General features: G+C 36.1%; 1 protein-coding gene across 1 annotated transcript; it reads left to right on the top strand.

Annotated features, from left to right (window-relative positions):
• Positions 1-6,966: 6,966 nt before the first annotated feature.
• Positions 6,967-15,402, top strand: LOC149221301 (uncharacterized). Its single transcript, XM_089387355.1, has 3 exons — positions 6,967-11,246; positions 11,344-12,376; positions 15,286-15,402. Exons 1-3 carry the CDS (start codon positions 6,967-6,969, stop codon positions 15,400-15,402), a joined length of 5,430 nt encoding a protein of 1,809 aa, XP_089243481.1.
• Positions 15,403-21,778: the final 6,376 nt, after the last annotated feature.

The raw sequence follows: 21,778 nt of genomic DNA, 5'->3' as shown, positions 1-21,778 counted from the left end.
AAATATTACTTTGCATCTTCATAAACTTCCTCTTGAAGGTAATTCCAAGCCAATTCAATCTTGGTCACCTCAACAACAAGGTCTTCACTTGTATACTCGCCCTTATTACTATCCATCATAGTCTCCTCACGTATTAAAAGAGATAAATTTATCACTCATAGCCTCTACTACTAAAAAGTTGCCTTAATTTGTATTGAGGAATTCCCTTCATCAATTAGCCCAATTAGCTTTCCCTTAGGAAATTCAATACCTGCATTCACACACCAATTGTCAATTTCAAAAACATAAGACTTAGATTCTTCGGTCACTTCCCCCAACACCTTTCCTTCATGTGAATAGGTCTTCTTTTAATACTCATTATGAGATAATAGTGCATTATCCTTCATTTGAATAGAATTTTAATTCACTCATTCTTTAGTGATTTTTAAACCTAGTCCTTCATCCAAAATATATATGGCAACCCTTGGTGGTTGTCCATTCACTACAAAAATCATTGTTGATTCATACACTCCTCCTTTTATCTGTATCTTCTCAAATGCTTCTCTGTTATTGCCTCTTATAGTCTCCTCGTCTTGGATGACAACTTGTGATGGTTGTCCCTCCTTCTGACCCGCACATAAAAATAAATTATCAACTTTAAAAGAGTGAAGGTCTAGGGCCTCCACTGATGCTCCTAGCATCTGCTATAGATTTGGACTTGTCATGTAGTCACTCATACCTTTAATTAGTCTCATCTTCTCAACCTTACTATCATATCTGCTCCTTTGCATAATATCCTTTAAGGGTTGCTCTCTTTCCTCAATATCATTATTCTCATTTGTGAGTATGCTAGTCTCTGGAAACTGTTTGCAACACTCCTTCTCTTCATGCGCTTAGTTTGAGAAGCAATCCATGTATCTTGTTCTCTTAGTTGGACATCTCTTCAATGCTTTTGGTCTGCATTTAAATAAAGTTCACCTACTTTAAAGATGGAATGTCATCTAGCCAACTTTGATATTTCTGCTACCAATTCTCCTTGCCGACCTTCTTTCAATGTCTCACCAACGTCTTCCATGAGATCTTCTCCACACGCCTCGAGACATTTGACTAGTGTCTCATCAAGGTCCTTTATTAACAAATTCTCTTGATGTTTTGGAATTTGCATGCAATCCATGAGACTCTCAGACAATTTCTCATTACCTTTCTCTCTAAGGATATCACCTCACTAGTTTACAAATGTGAACTACTACAACCTTAAGCTTAGTTTGTTTGAGCTTCTCCTCTCTTATTATAGCATTCAACAAGTGTTTTAACTCCTTCCTTGGTCTCTTAGGTATCTTCTTCTTGAAACCATTCTATCTGACAAGTAACTTGAACCTCCTCATCATGTGTGTCCCTGCCTTTCTTCCCTAGCTTGTAGGCACTATATTAGTACATCAACTTGTGCTTTCAACTCCACCATTTCCCTTTCAAATTCTTCATGGATACATTTTCTCATGCCATTTTTCTTCTTGACATCCTTTTCTCCTTTTTGTGGCTTTTCTTTTAACCCTGGTTATGTCCAGCAGTAGTCTTCTCTTTTCCTTCCTTTTTGTGAGCCTTCACTTGCCCACTATGACTTGCACATAAGCCTGTGTAACAAGTATCTTCCATTGCTTGTTACCTAAACACCTCACCTCCTCCTGATTATTGGTGTCCGTTAAGTCCCTTCTTTGGAACTTCTTGGTCACCTCTTGATCCTTTTTGGCTTCCGCTACACCTTGCTCACCTTTGGAGAATTCCTCTAGTTCTCTTCTCTTGAGGACATTCTCTGTCCCCTTCACTCTTCAACCACAACTGAGTTTTCTTCTTCAACAACCTCTCTTACTGCAAGGGTTCTTTGCCACCTCCTTTGGAACTTCTTTTACAACTTTCTACTAGTTGTAGTTATACCATCCACATCTGCTGCTTTCTGCAGTTATTAGCTTGGTGGAATTAAAACAAAATAAAAACGAGTTACTTGCCAGGGTTTCTCCTCAATATCTCTTCCTTGGTTGGGTTCTCTTACACTCCTTTCAGCTTTGTTCCTTGTTGATTTTTTTTCTTTGTGCCACTTCCTCTTCTAATCATTTATTTTAATATTTGCTCCCAAACTTGTTCCTCTTTAGAATCTGCTACTATGTTCCTCCTTTTGGGAAATTTCCTTTTCCTATCTTCTGTCTTTTATGTCCTGTCTTCACAATATTATCAAACCATCAGTCACCATTAAATAAACAAATGAATTATTACTTCTATTCTCAAGTGCATTCTCCTGATAACTGCAACATCTACTAATTGAAATATTCACATAGTGATGTGCTTTGATACTACAATGATAGCAGGCCCCTCCTAGTGGCCTCCCTAATTTTCCCATAATCTTCTTCTTATGACGTTCTCCTCTCTCTTTGTTTCTTGAACCTCTTTATCCCACATGCCTTCTTGTATTTCTCTCTAGTGCTAGGTGACGAAACACCTCTTCTTCTATGAGCATCAAATCCTCCCTTTAATAGGGATTTACACTAAGTCCAACTCTCTTATTTTATCGACCTCCTATAAGCCACAAGCCATTTTATAAGACCACTCAAAATTATAAAAAGATCTTTATGGTCCTACTAGAACAAATCTAAGGACAGCTCCGACTATGAGGTCGAAGGTTGTAGTTTGTCTACACCACAAAAATATGCCACAGGATGACTATAGCCACTCCTTCTTAGCCAAACTGATAGGTCAGATCCAACTTAAGGTCAAAGGTTAGACATCTTTGTAAACACATTGACAATTAATCAGTCGAAGCCTGACTCCTTTGTTAGACGAAAAATCCACAATGAAAGGTCGGGGTCGAATTTTTCTAGTTTGTGTTAAACCACACTACGACCTAATCCTTCTGAGGAAAATTAAACTTGCACTGTCATGAACCCTCCTATTTCACTAACTTCATTTCAGAATTGAAACATACTTGACATGACAACGCTTCATTTCTTCCACTCCATGCCTTGAGTTGCAATCCTGCAACTCCTCTTGTTCCTATGAATGATTCCTGCACACATTCTTATGCCAGGATGCCTATTCGAACGTGGAGGCGTCTAGACTATGCCAACTTCTCCATGTGCCCTTTGGATGACATGAAAAGAGGCACTCGTGCCTTGTGGCTTCTTAATTTCTAAATACAAAGGTGTCTTCCTTTTCACCCTTGTTATTTCTCTCTCTCCAAACAATTCTTGTCCTTAATGTGAAGTCGAGACTTCTAATGACCTCATCATTGTTGGTAACATGCCCTTTCACCTGGAGGCTTACCATGCTAGAGCACAAAGGGCCTCAACCTTCCTTTGCCAATTGAAATTACTAAAATTTGTTGTCACTTTCTATTGAAATATGAAAGAGGTTATGACACATAGCTACAACAATGTTACTCTTTTTTACAAGACCCAATGTATAGGCAACAGAGAAAACATAGTACATGGATTTGGTGGCTTGTCCCTATTACTTAACATAAAGGATTTCAGTGACTCTCGTTCCTTTTATTTTTTCGTCAACATTATCCTCTCTTTGGACTTTTATCACCTTAGTAACCTGGCCACACTTTCATTTGGACAAGATTTGATACACATTCAAGCAGGGTATTAAAATACATAAATATCAAGCCAAATTCTATTAACTTGAAAAGTATGATTATAGAGGAAGTGATTTTTTTTTTCCCTCGCTTGTTCACCAAGCTTCTTTTCTTTTCTCTACCCTTCTACAAAATTCCTTGTCTAAGGCTTATAATTCCATGAAGATAAAATATGTACACATTTACAAAGAAATTGAACATATGTCCCAAACAACATAAATCCTTGTCTAAGGCCTATAATTCCATAAACATAAAATATGTACACATTTACAAAGAAATTGGACATTTGTCCCAAAATTGTTACCACCTAAGTCAAAATTTACAAGGCCCACTTGACAGAAATATCAACTACTCAAAATATCCCAATAGTCTAGATTCTTCTAAAATCATGACAACTCACTCTACAACAAAAATCTCTTTAACTCTATTTTACACAAGAAAATAAGACTTACTCCTAGAATTTAGGATCTCCTTGGGATCTTACACAAAGTAAATTTTCCTAGAGTAATGCTTGTGCTCTTGCATCATAATTATTGATAATTAAATTAAAATTCTAAAAGTCCTATTCCAAAATAAACATACCTATCAACATAACTATCAAAGGATATATTTAATATAGAGCGAAAAACTATATATCTACTTTAGATTAGATTATAGAAAATCTTTCAATATAAAAAATATATTTTAAAAATTATAAACATTTCAAAAAGAAAATAAATAATGTTTTGTTTGAAAATAAAATTTTATTTTGTGGATTTAATAGTTAATAACACATACTTCCCCATAAAAATTTATAGATTTAAATTAAAAATAAATAAAATATATATACTTGAATATTATTATATCTATATATATTTTTCCTAAAAACTTCTCTTAATGTTATTCTTTTTCTATTATCTTCAAAAAAACAAAAAACAAAAATAAAAATAAATAATATAGTTTACTCTCCATAAGTTTGTTCTTTTTTATAAAGATCACACATCACAGACAAACTAAATGGCATACTTATTTTTCAGTGATTTTTCATTCCTTTTTATAGACATTATAAAAACAAAAACGAAAGATTTGTTTAATTTTTATATTTACAATTCTTAAAAGTATATCATGAGAGGGCCTGGATGGAATAATGCCTTCAAACTCAAGTCCAGCCATGCACGTTTGTACCTGGTCATTGCAACCCAAAAAGTGTTCAGATCCCTCCAAGCTCTTTAATCTGCATTATTATCAAGCAGCTCCTAATGCCCTCGTTTTGAACATGTAAGTGCGTGCTTGGGTAAACACATGCCGTGCACTAACACACAAACGAAAACTGCATATCGATTTTGGCTTCCATTCAACCTTCTCGTGGCCAATATTTACCATGGCTTTTATGATGGCCTCTTTGTTGAACTAGAACAAAATACTATGTTTTGGACTTTTAGTTGTAACTATATTCAAGTTTGGAATTTCAATTTTTTTTTGGTTAAATGGAAAATTTGATGACGGTCATTTGTTTTCAATGTTATTATTTATGTTTTATGCAGATTTATGTAAGTCAATTTTTCCTGCGTTGTTATACATAATTTTTTTATAACCAGGGGAAGGTAGCTATCTTTATAAATAAAAAGCACAATAACTAGCTAGTCTAGCTTTACAACGCAAAAACAATCTAGTCTAGCTTTACAACGCAAAAACAATTGTTTATGAAATGTATATTAACATTGTCCAATTAATAATTCAATAAGTTCTCTTTCACTCTGATTAACAATTGCACAAGCTTCAGGAGGCAGTTTTGCACAAGGGCTTCCTTGTGACTATAGCACAGCAGACTCTCTTGGGAACCGTAGTACAGCAGGTTTTTTACTTTTTTGACCTTAGGAATGGAAGTACGGCAGGGGAGGGGTGAAATCCCCTCCTTTCGGGATGTCATGATGGGTCATGTTGGAACTAGTACTGCGAATGGGCAAGGCTTGGATGCCGCTGATGCTACCCCAGTTCTGGGCAACCAGTGGCAGGCTCGCTTGGTTAACAAATGTCTTCCAAGGGCGCAGAAGAAACCCAGGTATGTCATTCCAAACAACAAATTGGAGGAATATCGCTGTTATATGAGAGACCATGCCTTAATCTGTAAATTTATTGGGTATTGGCCGTCTGAACGAGATCTCTTGCGGTGGATTCATCAGCGCTGGAACCCTCGTGGGGATATTGAGCTTAAATTGGGTGCTAAGGGGTTTTTTACAGTAATTTTTGCTAACTTACAGGACAAGGCAAAGGTCTTTGAGGAGGGACCCTATTTTATGAATAATGCGGGCTTATTTACACGGTATTGGGAAGACCGATACAACCCTGATGCAGAGCAAATCAAGGCTGCACCACTCTGGGTGCGTTTATTTGGATTACCAGATGAATTTTGGGATCCAGAGATCTTAGAAGGCATTGGAAATTCCATTGGCACTTTTGTGAAAGTTGCAGAGACTACGAAACGGGGGAAATATACGTCGTATGCTCGAATTTGTGTGTATATGGATATCTCGGCCCCGTTACCGGAATCCATTGAGCTGGAGTATCAGGATGAAATTTGGCAGCAGCCTCTTGATTACGAACATGTACCGTTTCGCTGTCGTCGCTGCCATGTTTATGGTCACCTTGCCAGGGAGTGCCCGCAGGGTAATGATCAGAAAGGTACACAGGATAAACCAGCGGACATTCGATCGTCTGAGAAAGGTGGTGGGGCAACAAATGAGTTTCAAGAGGTTCAGCGGAGAAGAAGACCTAATCCTGGTAATCCTAAACCCCCCTCCCAGGAAAGGATTGTCATTCCAACGAGTCAAAATCAATTTAATGTTCTTCATACACAGGACGAAGGAAATCAAGGAAAAGACCGAAATGAAATAAATTCACTTGTATCGAACAAAGAGGGTAATGTGATAGCGCCGATGGAAATAATTAAGGATGGAAAGAGGAAAAGTCGAAGCCCTAGTCGCGAGCCGGAAGGAGAGGAGAAGGGTAAAACTAATAAACCTTTAGATCAAGCAACGAAGGGGAAGGAAAGTGTTAAAGAGAGTGGAACAGAGGAAGAAATAATTATGAAGAAACTGCTTACGGATTGGAAAAAATTGGACGAGAGATTTATACCAGACACCGAAAAACAATTATACAAGGAAACTTTTCAACGATATAAGGAGAAGATGGCTGGATGTTTGGAATCCAGGGCGGTGATGGATAATCAGGATTCCCCAATTATTGATGGTAAGACCGGCAGGAAAAAAGGACGAAGAACGTTGACGGAATCCATTCAAGCAGTGGGAGAGACTCTGGTCAATTCTGGACGGGTGATACCTCTGTCTGAGGTATTCCTTCAGACCCCTCGAAAGTTTTAAATGATTGTTGAAAGTTGGAATATCCGCGGACTTAATAGTCAGGGGAAACAGAGATACTTGAAGGATCGATTGCAAAGAGACAAGCCAAGTATTATGGTGGTTCAGGAAACGAAGGTGACTGGTCAACAGATGGAAGCAATTGTTAAGAGAATGAAGCTTGGATATGAGGTTATGGCCTTAGATGCAACAGCGACAGCAGGAGGATTGGCTGTTTTGTGGAATACTGAGGAGGTAATTTTCGAACATTGGCTTTCCTTCCCTAGAATTTTGTCAGGCAGGTTTAGACTTGTTGGAATGGGGGAAAGAGTTTTGTTTACTGGGGTCTATGGCCCTCATAATCGTAGTGATAGGCAGGACTTTTTGAGGAACTTACGTTCTATGAGACTTCTCATTCCGAATCTCCCATGGATGATAGGGGGGGATTTCAATTTAATTCGGCATCTAGGGGAGAAGAGAGGAGGGGTAAGGCGAGAAGATCCGATTATGGAAGAGTTTAATGACATGATAAAGGATCTAGGATTGGTAGACATTCAAACAATAAATGGTGTACATACTTGGAATAATCGCCGCGGTGGGCAGAGCCAGATTGCATCTCGTTTGGATCGATTTTTGATATCAGAGCAAATTTTGAATAGAGATGTGTTTATTGAAGCGAAAATTTTGCCCAGTATTGGTTCAGATCATTGGCCCATTCAATTGGAGGTAGATATTAAGCAGATCAAAGGGAACAGACCTTTTCGTTTTGAATCTTTTTGGTTAAGGGATCCACAATTCATTCAAAACATGGAAACCTGGTGGAATCAATGTACTAGTAGAGGGAATGGGAGAATGCATACGCTTCAGTTGAAGCTAAAGGAATTAAAACAGCGAATCAAGGCATGGAATCGGAAGGAATTTGGGAACATTTTGGAAGCTAAGCAACGGTTGGAAGGAGCAATGGAAGAGATTCAGCAGAAGATAATATTGGAAGGCAGAGATGAAGAAAATAGTAGGGAGGAAGGACGGATTCTTGGCCAGCTGGAGGAACGACGCAAACAAGAGGAGATTTTATGGCAACAAAAATCAAGGGTTCGATGGTTACGAGCAGGCGAACGGAATACAAAATTTTTCCATCAAGCCATGATTCAACATAGACAGAGGAATCGAATTTTCTCTATCAGGAATGCGGAGGGTGAAAGAGAGATAGAGCAAGTTGGTATTGCAAGGACTCTGGTGGAGTATTTTAAGGGGGTGCTCACGGAAACTCGGAGGGATAGAGCAGAGGCTATTACTACTATCTGTAGTGAAATACCAAGGATTATAACAGTAGACCAGAATAAGGCACTCATGAGGGCAGTCACTCTGGAGGAGGTGGAGGAAGTTGTAATGAACATGGCAAAGAATAAGGCCCCAGGGCCGGATGGTTATACGATTGAATTCTTCCAGGCGAGCTGGCACTTTCTAGGGAAAGACATAGTGGACGCAGTGGAGGAATCACGGTTCAGACAGCAAGTCTGGCCAGGTATTAACTCAACCTTCTTCACTCTGATTCCTAAGAGTAATGCATCTGAAGAACCACAGGGTTTCAGACCCATTGCCCTTTGCAACGTAATCTATAAGATAATATCGTCAGTGATTGTGAAACAGCTGAAACCTCTCCTACCAAATTTGATTGCGCCTGAACAGACTGGTTTTGTGGAAGGCAGGCAGATCCTGGATGGTATAGTGGTATCACAGGAGGTCATACACTCTTTAAAACAACAGAAAAAGAAAGGAATGCTTATGAAGCTTGATTTATCAAAGGCATATGATCGTTTGAATTGGGATTATCCCCGCGCTGTTCTTCGGGCTTTTGGGTTTGACAGCAGGTGGATTGCTTGGATAAGTAGTTTGGTCTCTACTCCGAACTTCTCAATATTGCTCAATGGGATACCTACAGATACGTTTAATGCCACTAGGGGTATCAGGCAAGGGGATCCAATCTCACCATTCCTGTTCATTTTAGCAATGGAAGGCTTGAGCAGGAAAATTAAGCAGCAGGTCAGGGACCGTCGAATCAAAGGTCTGAGATTATGGGGGTCAAATTTAATCATCACTCATCAGCAGTTTGTTGATGACTTGATGTTGTTTGGTGAAGCTTCACTTCGAGAGGTAAGGGGATTTAAAAATATCTTGGAAGCTTTTATGACCGCTTCAGGTATGGCAGTTAACAATGATAAATCCTGTACTTTTATTTTTAATTCTCCTGAAGTTGTAAAAGCCCATTTAACTCGAGTGTTAGGTTTTAGACAGGGCGCTTTACCGACAAAATACCTAGGTATTCAGTTAGATAGTAATTCTCGGCGTATAAACAATTGGCAAAATTTGATTGAGAGGATACAGCAAAGATTACATAACTGGTCGTTTAGATTGTTGAATCTAGCAAGTAGAGTGGTTCTCTTAAAATCAGTGCTACTATCCATTCCTATATACCCATTGTCAATCATGCCTGCCCCTAAGGGAGTGTTCTGTAAATTACGACAAATCCTTGGTAAATTTCTCTGGGGGGGGCCAACACAGCAAAGAAAATGGACTTTAGTTTCATGGCAGCAGGTAATCCGGCGGAAAGAGGAAGGAGGCCTGGGTGTTCGAGATTTGGAAATAGTGAATAAGGCTTTAGGGGCGAAGCTATGGTGGAGATGGGTGCAAGGGGGTGAGGATATATGGAAACGTATCTGGAATCAAAAATACAACATGCCAGGCTCGGTGGAAGGCCGCGTCCGGGTACAAGAAACTCCAAGAGGATCCCAAATCTGGGAGCTCGCAAGAAGCAACAAAGATATAGTTCGGGAGTATGCGTTCTGGGAAATTCGGGAAGGTAATCTAGCAAGGTTTTGGACGGATGGATGGCAACAACGTGAGAAGCTGCAAAGTAATCCACATTTACAGGACCTTCAAGTAGGTGCGCAACGGGCGGGACTTGAATATGTTCAGGATTACTGGAGAATGCCTAATCCGAATGAGCAGTGGAGGATATGGAAACACCCGACGGAATGGCAGCAGAGAATCAGTCCTGAGACTCAAATATTGTTCATCAGAGAATTGGACTCCAGGAAAATCAAGATCCGTCCAGGTGGTGATATTCTTCGTTGGGGTAAGGCCATGCAAGGTATGTTCACAGTTAAAGAAGCTTATTATTGGCTCACAAGAGAGGATCGACAGGAGGACCAAGTGGAGTGGAACAAACTGTGGGAAGGTAAATGGTGGCCCAAAGTAACTATGTTTGCATGGTTAGTGTGTAGAGAAAGGATATTGACGTGGGATCATTTGCAGAAACGCGGGATGATTGGTCCATCGCGGTGTTATCTTTGTAATAATGATATTGAGAACCAGGAGCACTTGCTAAATAGCTGTTTGTATACACAAAGTTTGTGGGAAGAGGTGCGGGTTCTCTTCGGGCAGGTCAATAGGGATCCTCATAGTCTAAGAAATACCATTTTACAATGGGGAACAGGTCATTTCCATAGCAAACTGGTGAGGAGGATATGGAGTTTGGCGCTGGGTTTCGTAATTTGGGAGGTGTGGAAGGAACGTAATCGACGCATTTTTAAAGACCGCAGCTGCCATGTAGCCAGCATATGGGACGTGGTTTGCCGTTCGATTAAAGAGACGATCTTGTCTGAACCATGGCGGGAGGAGGATTGGCAATTAAACTTGGATGAGCAACGAATTTTACGCCAATTGAGCCTAGACTATACAATGTTGTATCCTAATACTGATAAGCGTAGTCGAGTTACTATCCAGAGCCCAAATCGTTTTAGGTTCCCAATAGACAACTGTATTAAATTATCCTTTGACGGTGCATCAAAGGGCAATCCTGGGGATGCAGGATGGGGTGGTATTTTCCGAGATAGTGGCGGTATCTCGCGGTGGGTATATGCTGAATGGGGTGGTGAAATGTCCAATAATGAAGCGGAACTCTGGGGAATTTTTCATGGTATTCGAATTGCTGCGAGGAATGGTTATCGCAACCTTGATATTGAAGGTGACTCCCAAATTGTCATTGAAATGTTGCGGAAATTACAGGGGGGCAAAGCCTGGGACCATGTAGCCAAGAGCTGGCGGACGGCTGCAATTATTCAGGATATTGCAGACCAAATGCGGAGGATTGACTATATTGCAATCACCCATGTTCTGCGAAGAGGTAATAGAGTGGCTAATTATTTGGCAAATTGGGCATGTGGCGGTTCACATTGTGTATTGGATGGAAGCTGGGTGGCATTACAGGAGGACATGAGATGGCATGACCTGGCAGTCATATTGTGCCAGGATAATCATGAGGCGAGAGGGGAGGATAGGACCGCCTAAAATGCCTTCTCCTGATGATTTCAAACGAATATGACAACTGTATGTATGCAGCGACGCAAATTTCTTTCCTGAAGCTAGGCGAGCGAAGGTAAGGGTTTTAGTTGTCCTGTTTACAAGCTCAGAGTGGGAATTGCTGTCACTGAGGAAGTCGTGGGAGACTTGTATACAAAGGATAATTGCCTGGTTGAGTTACATTGTTTTGTTTACGAGTCCAGAGTGTAAAGGTGGTTGTTTGGTGTGGAATCAGTGGGGGGATACTATGGACATTAATCTAAACCAACCTGAAGGTAGGCGAACTCGCAGTCAGGGAGCTACGATGGCAGAGAAAGGGAAGCAGGTGGTGGATGAATCCCTCCCTCCCATTTACTTAGATACCCCTGAAGATTCGGACGAGTTGGAAGTAGATATTCGGGAGTTTCTTGCAGAGGATACTCCACGCCCGTCTTCCGGTGGAAAAGTTGGTCGGTGGATAAGGCATTCAGTTCCAGAGGAGGCCAAGGAAGATACGGAGATAGATTCTGAGAATGATGACGAGGAGGATGAAGGAAGGAGCAGGCGAGGTCGCGGGAGAAGGGGCCGCGGAGGCGTTAGGGGCAGAGGGAGGTATGTAGCGCGAGAAGAGAATCGTGGTTCTGAGGAGGGCTCCGGACGTGGTGTCCACGGTCGGGCCAAGAAGGATATGCGACAGAAGTTACAGGATGCTGAGGCCGCTTATACCAAGGACACTAATTACAAAATTCGCAGGATAATAGATAAGTTAGAAGAAGAAGCCCTGCAAGATCAATATGATCCAGAGATGGCTGATTGGGAGACCTTCTTACCTGACCCTGGACATACAAGAGGACGGATGTCCCTCTATAAGCAGTCCCTGCACGTATATTGGGGAATGAAGCGTTTACTTGCTAAGGCCCTGGAGCAAGTAGCAGTAGAAATGGTGGAGCTTGCACAGGGCATGCCAATGTTTAAAAGAGAATTGAAAAATATACAAATGACCCTTCTAATGCAGGACAGGAAAATGGATCAGCTCATAAAGCTGTTGAAAGAGAATGGAATAGCTGTGAAGACAGAAAATGCAGCAAATGCAGTAAGGAATGATGCCATGCATCCGTAGCCAAAGCAGTTGAAGACACTAACAGGTTTCTACATGGAGATTTTTGTGCCTTTTCCAGATAGTAGTAGTTTATAGTAGTCTAATGGTAGCAGTGCTGAACAGTATGGATCTATCTCTAGTGTTGAATAGTATGTTTTTGGATAGATTAGCGGGTTATTTAGGCTGGTTTGAGAAACTGAACTTCTATTTCTTTTGGATGGCGGTTATATATTTTTAGGAGTTCACCCGGTTTCCCTGTTGGGCGGGTGGCGATTTGTATATGTACATAGTTTTCATTTTTATTAATAGAATTTTACCTTAGCTTACAAAAAAAAAAAAAAAAAACATTGTCCAATTAATTCATGTCACTATAAGTTTTCTCCTTATTTTTTTTTGTGTCTATCAAAATTTCACTTCCGATCAATTCAAATAAAATAATAGAATAATAATGGCATGAAGATTTCCTAAGTGATTCATATTTGAAGAAAAAATTTGAATGAAACTGTATATAGGATTAATATCTTGTCCAATTTTTCTGGGGAAGCCTCCACCTATCATCAAAAACCCTAATTTTTTCTTAATTATATAAAATGTCAAATTCCCAAAAAAAAAGTTAATGATGAAAATTTGCCTTAGAAACCTTGGCCGATATTGCTATTCCCCAAATTGCCACTTATAAAATGTTTGTTGATATTTGTAAAAACATATAAATTGGTAATAGTTTTATATAATTTTGACAATTTTTAAAATAAAATAATAATATATTATAAAATTTGAATAAATCATTTTTAGAAAAATATAGAAAGTGACCAATTTCTTTTGAAACAACTATAAAAAATTAATCCATTTACTAATATTAATCCCTAAAATTTTCCAAACACTACAATATGCTAAACTCATACCATATGCCTTTTCCAATAAAATTCTTTGCAGTAAAAATAAAATTACCGCGTGAAAGTACAAGTACAATTGGGTAGGTTGGTGTTGTCAGGAAGTGCTGGGAGCCCAAAAAGACTAGCGCATGAGTTACATGAATCACAAATTGATGCATGCACTTAATACATGCTCTGCAGATCCTCGTCTTTCCGTGTCCTTCAGGTTCGTGTGCGGCAGCCTATCAGATGGGTTTTTCCTTTTTCCTTTTTCCCGTCTGTCTGTATTTTGCAGGGTGTAAATTTGATCGTGCACCATTGTCCTTTGGTGTCTTGGTGTTTTATATTTAATTTGGCTGGGTATAAATTTGATTGTGCAGAGTTGTATTCATGATTGTTTTTTGGTGTTTTACAGTTTTTTTTTTTGGGTCTATTTAAATATTATATAGTTTTGTTAATTTTTTTTTAGTAAATATAAGAGTAATACAATCATTTTTGTGAGTATAGAGTATGATTTAAAATTGTTTTTATTTGGTTAAGAGTTTATATTTCTGAGAAGTAAGGAAGAAGGTTAACAGGCCATGATCCATAGGCATCTTGCAAGATAATTAAGGGAACCAGGTTAACAGGTCAAGATTCATAGGTATCTGGCACGGGTGATAACCTGCCCCCTCACTGACCATCAATAGGTTAATACCCTGCTCTTTGAAGGACCACTAGCGGGTTATTGCGGGTGGCATGGTTTTCCTTGATTAACCATGATAAATCAGCTTGCATTAGCAATAGCTAAAGATAAAACAAAATTATTTAACAGAACACTAAAAAAACAAAAATATTTAACAATTATATGCTATTATAAAATTAATAAAAAAACAAAAACATTGTTGCTATAAAGTCAATCCATAATTATAATTTCAAATACAATATTCATTATCAATATACAGTCCATTTAGATAAATGTAGGATTATTTGTTCATTTAAATATTATATATGTTTTTGTTATTTTTTTTGGGTCATAAATATAAGGGGAATGCAAATATAGTAATCTACAATATAATTTATATAGTATTTCTTCATTTAAATATTATATATGTTTTTGTTATTTTTCTGTCATAAATGTAAGAGGAATGCAAATACAGTAATCTAGTATCATAATTTCATATAATAAAAAAAACATCATTATTTTCATAACTTTTAACAAATATAAATGGTAATTATAATTTTATATCTAATATTTATGAATTTTATCTATTGAAAACTAATTTGTACACTTTATATCATATATAGAAATTGAACAATATTCTCAATTCCTTATTTTTTTAGTGTTCAGTTCTCAACCTATAAGATTACAAATAAATTTTTCCTAATATCCTTAAACATATTTTTCTAACATGATCAAAATCTCATTTTGGCATTCTACCACTTTATTTGCAGTGTTCAATTTTAAGCTGGTAAAATTGCAAATGTAATAAAGATAATATTTTTCTAAAAATCCAAGTAAGAGTTTTCTCATAAATCCAAATACCCCTAATCATAGCTATGATTTTATAAACTGGAAATCAGAATCTATAATCTTTAACTCTTTCTTTATTTTCTTTTTTTCTCATGGAATTAGAATCTATAATCTCTAACTTCATCATTTTCTTTCTCTTTCATATTTAATCTCCAAGTTGTAACATTACATCATCATTACTTGAAATGAGGTGTTCAAGCAAATCATAAACTTGTATATCAAAAGATAAATAAGTGAAATAAATTAAAAAAAAATAATAATAATTTTATGAATATGAAAAACTATAAATAAAATTTCCATTTTCCAACCATTTTAAAAATTAAGCCAACACCTATTGATCATATTTAAAAATTTAAAAATCACTGGTATTAAAAAAAAAATCAATCAAATTTAGTCACTAACGGCTACTTGGCTACATCCTCGGCTGGCATGGGATGTCAGGAGGAACTACGTGACCGCAGATGACACTGATGAAGTCGGAGGGATGGCAGATCTGTGAACTCGGACTGTAAATGCAGAAAAGGAAGGAGCAGAGAAAGTTGGAGGCGTCTGACATCACCGGGAGAATTGAGATCATCCGACAGCATGGGGCCGTGGAGGCGGGGGTTTTACTAAGAGCTGCGATGGTGACCTAATGTAAATGTAGGGATATTTAAATGGTTTATATGATATTTTTTTAAATAGTACTGACATTTATTATAAGTTAATTGTCAAAATGTAGGCTAATTTATTTTGTTATTTAACTAATTAGTTAGGTTAATTTATTTTGTTATTTAAAGAATTTTTATTAGTTAGGGATTTATAAAGGTGAAGGCTTTCACTTTTACTAGATATTTTTGACTTTAATGCCATTAACTTGTTTCTTTACATTTGATAGTTTTCTATTAAGCAAAATTGACTTTAAAACCATTAACCCGAATCTTTACATCCCATAACTCTCCACCAAGCAAAAATAGTTTTAAAAGATATTCTAAAACAAGTTCAACATATGTTATAACATCAGTATTATTTTATGAGAAGATTTTTTGACGTAAATCACATTATGATATATTTGTCGACGCGTTCCAAACCAATGGGTGTGGTTCATCGTCACGACAAGTTGAAGAATCAGATCATGGCTGCATGTTAAATAAGGAGAGCAGATCTTCCAACAGCGAGGAAGATCTGGTCTCCTAGCTAGAAAGATCTAGTCTCTCTATTTAACATGCAGTCATGATCTGATTCTTCAACTCGCTCTGAAGATGAACCACACTCGTTGAAAACACGACAATAAATATATCATAATGTGATTTACACTGAAAATCCTTCTCATAATTTAATATGGATCCAGAAACTTCAATTCAACAATAAATATTATTGATGATAATATTATTTATTAATTTATATAAATTAAATATAAATATTAATAATAATAATATTATTTATTTATATAAATTAAATAATTGATAAATTAATCTATAATATGTCAGTACTATCCTATTCTGCACTCGAAATACAATCAATTTCAGAAACGCGTTGAAACATTTTAAACACGGGTCATCAATCAATATGGAAAACGGTTAATCTCTTAACCTTGTCCACTAATGCCAAGAACGTTAAGTTAAGGTATTAAAACTGGTCGCAGTCTAACAAATTAATAGAGGTTAAAAAGTTAGTTATTTGATGTTTGGCAAGATGTTAAAAAAGTTAGTTATTTGATGTTTTGTAAGATTATAAATTTTAGTTATTTATAATTAAATAAATTAAAATGATTAATAAATATGGATAGTAATTAAAATGTTTGTGTTATTTGTAATGTTGAGAATTTGTAGAGTTAGTATGGTAATCAAGGTATAAAAGTAAAAATATTTTGAAAATATGTATATGATTAAGAATATTTTCAAATTATTAAATCTAAATCATTTATAAATTAAGGAAAATTTACAAAACTCTATTTCAAAATAGACATGGAGTTGTTTTTAGTGCAACTTTTTGGACTTTCGGGTGCAGGAATCCGGTGGAAAAATTTGAGGTGAAATCTTGATTTGTTTTATTTAAAATGGTTTTTTCACTGTATATATGGATTCATCATCCTGAAAAACCCATATGGCACTTCAAAGGTTACCCATCAAACTTGTGATTTCAATAAATTCATGCCAGATTTTAGAGAAATTAGATCGGAAAAATCCACCGAAAAAGCTTCCAAAAAGTCGCACTAAAGACAATTCCAATAGACATATCTACATATAATTTTTCGAAAAACATTTTTTTTCAAGTTTGGTTGGACTAGATCCTTCTCATCCCTAGAGAAGGGATAGCACAAAATTTGAAGCCAAGACTTTCAACTCGGTAAGATTTCATTTCCAAAACCAAACTTTTTGAAAAAATTCTTAAAATAATTAAATTATATATATTAAAATATTCAAATTTCAATGAGATAAAATTTCATTTCCAAAACAAGACTTTCTAAAAAAAATTACTAAAATAATTAAATTATATATATTAAAATATTAAAATTTACTGTTCAAAAACTTTCTATTAAAGTTTAAAAACATTACAATAAAATATCGAAAATAATAAAAATATTGATTAATCATACCACACTTTAAAACTAATCTTTTCGTCAAATACACGTAATATTTTCTTTTAATTTGCTAGTACAATCATTATTTGTCACTATAAACTTGTTTAACCTGGCCTAAACTTTACATTAAATACACGTAATTTTTTTTTTTAAATTTACCAGTACAATCATTATTTGTCACTATAAACTTGTTTAACGTGGCCCCTCTCAATGCAGAAAACTTTCATTTAATTATAAATGAGTTCTATTTATTTAAATACAAATCTTAATATTCTAAATGATGAGTTGGATTCGCCTGTAATAAAAGTATTTTACAACTCATAAATGCCCTTAGTTAGTGGAAGAGGAATGGGGTATTTAATTATAAATGAGTTCTATTTATTTAAATACAAATCTTAATATTCTACATGATGAGTTGGATTCGCCTGTAATAAAAGTATTTTACAACTCATAAATGCCCTTAGTTAGTGGAAGAGGAATGGGGTATTGAATAAAAATGGTGTTTGAGGTGACTAGTACTAGTTAAAAGTATTTTACAACTAATAAATGCTATTAGTTAGTGGAAAAGGAATGGGCTATTGAATAAAAATGGTGTTTGAGGTGACTAGTACTAGTTAACTAACTATCATTGGAAGGTAATTGAGGTGTGTTGTATGGTAAGAATATAATTTTTTTTTTTTACCTTGTTTTGCTATTGTTTTTTTAATCTGTCTTTTTCTTCACACTTTAACTCTCATGTCACTTTTGTAAAGAGGCATCCCGAGGTCATGTGAAGTATATGATTGATTTTATGACTAGCTTTTGTTGGTATGTTTTTACTTGTAGCATCAAAGACAATCATTGCAAGACTGTAGTCTTGAATTTGCACTTGTAAATAAAAACGCTCTTGTTTTTTTAGAGATCCCCATGTTAAGACCTTATTCAATTGTTTAGCCACATGTATATTTTGTTTGAAAGTGTGTATTGAGCTTTCACAATGCCTTCCATCACATGACCATACCTTCTCAATTGATCACTTCACTTAGAGCCTTGGATCCCAATCTCCATGTGTAATCCACAATGATTGGGTTTTTTTAGACTATATCAGGGTTTTTAGTACTAAACTTCCAACTTTGTCAAGGTTAAGGCTTTCCTAGTTTTCCAGACCTATTGCCTTAATGAAGTAGAATTGGGGTCTGCATGCCCTATTTGTAGTTTGACTATAATCTCTCATGCTATCTAGATGCGTCACACTAACCTATGGGGGTCTTTTCCTATCTTTACCTTATCTCTATTTCCAAATTTTCACACTACCACTTTTCGATCAAAGGGAAAAGTCACTAGCCACTTTTCGTTCAAAGGGAAAAGTCGATATAAGAGACTTCTAGATTATTGACGTATTGTGGGTGCATTTGGATTCTAACCTCATCCATTCCTCCATTGATAAGGGATTTATATATTTTTGTACCATTCTTTTTCTTCTCTCCACCCCTATCTACACACTTTCTTTAGTTTGGTTAGGCATTGCCATTTAATTAAAGGAATATCTTCATTTTCTATCTTTCCTATCCATGTGAATTTAGAATGTTTCTTTTTGACATCCTATCGAAGCCTCTTAGGGACATATGCCATTGTTTATGAATAAATAGGAATTGCATCTAAAACCAAATTTACTAAAGTTAACATTTTTAACCACATTTTGGTTCTCTTTTTAATCTTTTTGATAAGTTAGTTCTCATCAATTTCAATAAGCATTTGCTTTCAGGAGGAAACCAAGATACTTATTCTTGCTTTAAATTCCATAGTCTCACACAATTACTTTTACTGATGTGTTCTAGTTTAAAAAACAGGGTTTGAAAACTTTCAAGAAGCGATTTGAGGCATCAAATGGTGTTTTTTGGCATAAAACTTTGCCACTTATGCACAACACCATGTAGCATTATTCTACACATAGATAATTTCTAACGATGCAAGAATCTCCTCAATCAGAGTCTGTATGAAAAAATTATGCCACCCATAAGTTGACCATCTTGTTTTGACCACCATGGTTTGAGAGGATGCCACGTCAACACCCATTATTCATGGAAATGATGCTTTCCATGCGTTCATGATAAAGAATACTCCGAAAGAGTCAATATTGTAACTCTAGTTAAGAGTTGAAGGTGTCAAAGTTAACCACTAGTAGGATATCACACTATGTTATAATTGAGCCACTAGGAGGAAAATGGGTTTTGTTTTATTTGAGTGCATTTTGTTCCATATATGAGAAGAATAGTTGATAATAGATAGAGAGAGAGCAAATAAAGAGGGTTTGTGCATTGTAGCAGCCCATAGGCCATAAGTCTCACTCTTTATACTTGCCTCCATTTTCATTCAAAGAAAGAGAGAGGAGAGCAAGCTCACCTTCCAGTTGGATTTTCACCCAAAATGGTTTCCCAAGTCATGTGTTGTATTATTGTGGTTTGTGAGTGATTGTTTTATTTTTTCTCTATTTTATACATAATTTTAATTTGTGGGCATATACAATAAATAATAATTAACACATCCATAATCTAAGAAGAAATTAACCCTCATACAATAGATTTAATATTTTCTAATATATTTTAATAGATATGTTGTGACAAACTATCCAATGAAATATTCACGAAACATTAAGGATCATATTGGTATCAGAGCAGGCCTCTTTAGGTATTTTGTGAGGAGTTGTTGGGGATCCAAATTGCTTAAGCTGAAAGTTATAAAACCCGAACCATGGTCGAGAAATCTATTAATAATCCTCATGATCCCATAGAGGAGAGATTTGCACAATTGGAAGAACAAGTCATTTATATAAATTATGATGTGAGCCTCCTCCTGGAAACTCTGACCAATAAGCTCAGGCTATTTGGAGAATATGGAGTTTCCAATGCACAGGTCAGATTAAATAGGAGATTGAGGGATTGAGAAGAACTAAAGAGATAGTCTAAGAAAGAACAAAAAAAGATCAACCCATTTCGAGTGCCATGAACCATTCATAATCCTTATTCAAAATGATTGCGTTAGTTAGAAGTGTATTTTAATGTTCATCATATAGAGGAAAAATAAAATATTTCTATTGGGGTTAGAAATTGAAGAACTTTTTGCTACCAAAATTCCCTTTTGGACCCCCTTCAATCTCTACTTTTTCTTTCCTATAGTCCTATTTTGTACACAAGAGAGGATTACCATACTAAAAAAATCCATTTAGAGGATTATGAGGTAATTTTCTAATTTATGTTGGAAATATACAGTTTGGATGCATTGCTAAATTAATTATTATTTTAAGGTTTATTAATGAAGGTTTGGCAAGTCTTGCAACCCTTACACGGTCCTATAACCAAAGTCTAAGTTGGACTTATGTACACATATTCCAATGGGAAAGTGACATGTGGGTCTCCTAGAATGCTACATCAATATACTTTGTCACTTATCAAAGTGGATTGTTGTTGAACATTGTGTTCCTCGTTGGTTTTCCAGTCTGGAAAATAGTTCAGTATCAAAATCAAAACCTAAGGATTTCTTGTATTTGTTTGCAACTGAATCACACCAGTTCATTCTTGTTTTATATAGTCTCATTGCTACTCTAATCCAAGGTTGGGATGCCATTTAGATCTCTCATGTTTTTCCTTAGAATAGGGTTCGAGCATGGCTTGATTTAGCTATGTTATGAATTGTATCTTCTATTAAAGATTAACTATGGCCCGAAGCCAGGGGAGAAGAGAGATCATTAGGTTTTATTTTTTTTCTAAGTTTGATTTACCACTCACTAGTGTGACTAGTCGGTCAAACCTCTATGTACTAAGTCTATGTAAAACTGTGGGGTTTTAATATCAACCATTGATGCTCAAGTTTCTTCCTTTTCCATGTTAAATTGAATTGTGATTTAGATTTTCCAGGAGAGGCAACACTACTGGTTGGCCTGGTCCCACAAAACTAGTGCGTTACCCCTTCATTCTTATGATTTAATATTAAGTTTGTGTGTGTAATTTCAATCTGGTGAATAGCACTATGTTTCAGTAGATTGTTCATACAAAAGGCAGATTGTAAGGTTGATTAGTTAATGTATGCAAAATTTGTACATGAGCTATTTCATTTCGATTGAAATTGTAGAATGATGTTTAGTCCTATACCTGCAATTTGGATTTAGAGGTTATTTACGCTCTTGCTTTAGATCTAACCTTGAATCTTGTATATTAAAACTACTCTTTGTTTTAAAAAACTATTGTAGAATTCACACTCAACTTTGTATTTAGAACACTAAATGAGTGCATAACAGTCTGTAACCCAAGGGGAAGTCTAGGTTTAATAATCCTATCCTTTCAATTGTGTGACAAAAGTGCTTCCTTGGTGATAAGATTTGTCTTTTGATGCCTGATTTCCTTTTCCTAAAGCTTGATTTTGGAATCCACAACGAGTTCTCGAGTCTTGGGACCACTTAAAGACTTGAGGGA

The sequence above is a fragment of the Pinus tabuliformis genome, chromosome Q (assembly GCF_031772625.1).
Source record: "Pinus tabuliformis cultivar Carrire ecotype Pingquan chromosome Q, CPIR1, whole genome shotgun sequence".
NCBI classification, from domain to species: Eukaryota; Viridiplantae; Streptophyta; class Pinopsida; order Pinales; family Pinaceae; genus Pinus; species Pinus tabuliformis.
This window is presented reverse-complemented; position numbering and strand designations above follow the sequence as displayed.

What these genes read in the sequence shown, in the direction of transcription:
- LOC149221301 (XM_089387355.1), top strand. Translation starts at nt 6,967, where the DNA reads ATGATTGTTGAAAGTTGGAATATCCGCGGACTTAATAGTCAGGGGAAA. An exon ending in CATGACCTGGCAGTCATATT is followed by an intron (nt 11,247 to 11,343) that starts GTGCCAGGATAA and finishes GTATGTATGCAG; the next exon opens with CGACGCAAATTTCTTTCCTG. An exon ending in CAGAAAATGCAGCAAATGCA is followed by an intron (nt 12,377 to 15,285) that starts GTAAGGAATGAT and finishes CTGTAAATGCAG; the next exon opens with AAAAGGAAGGAGCAGAGAAA.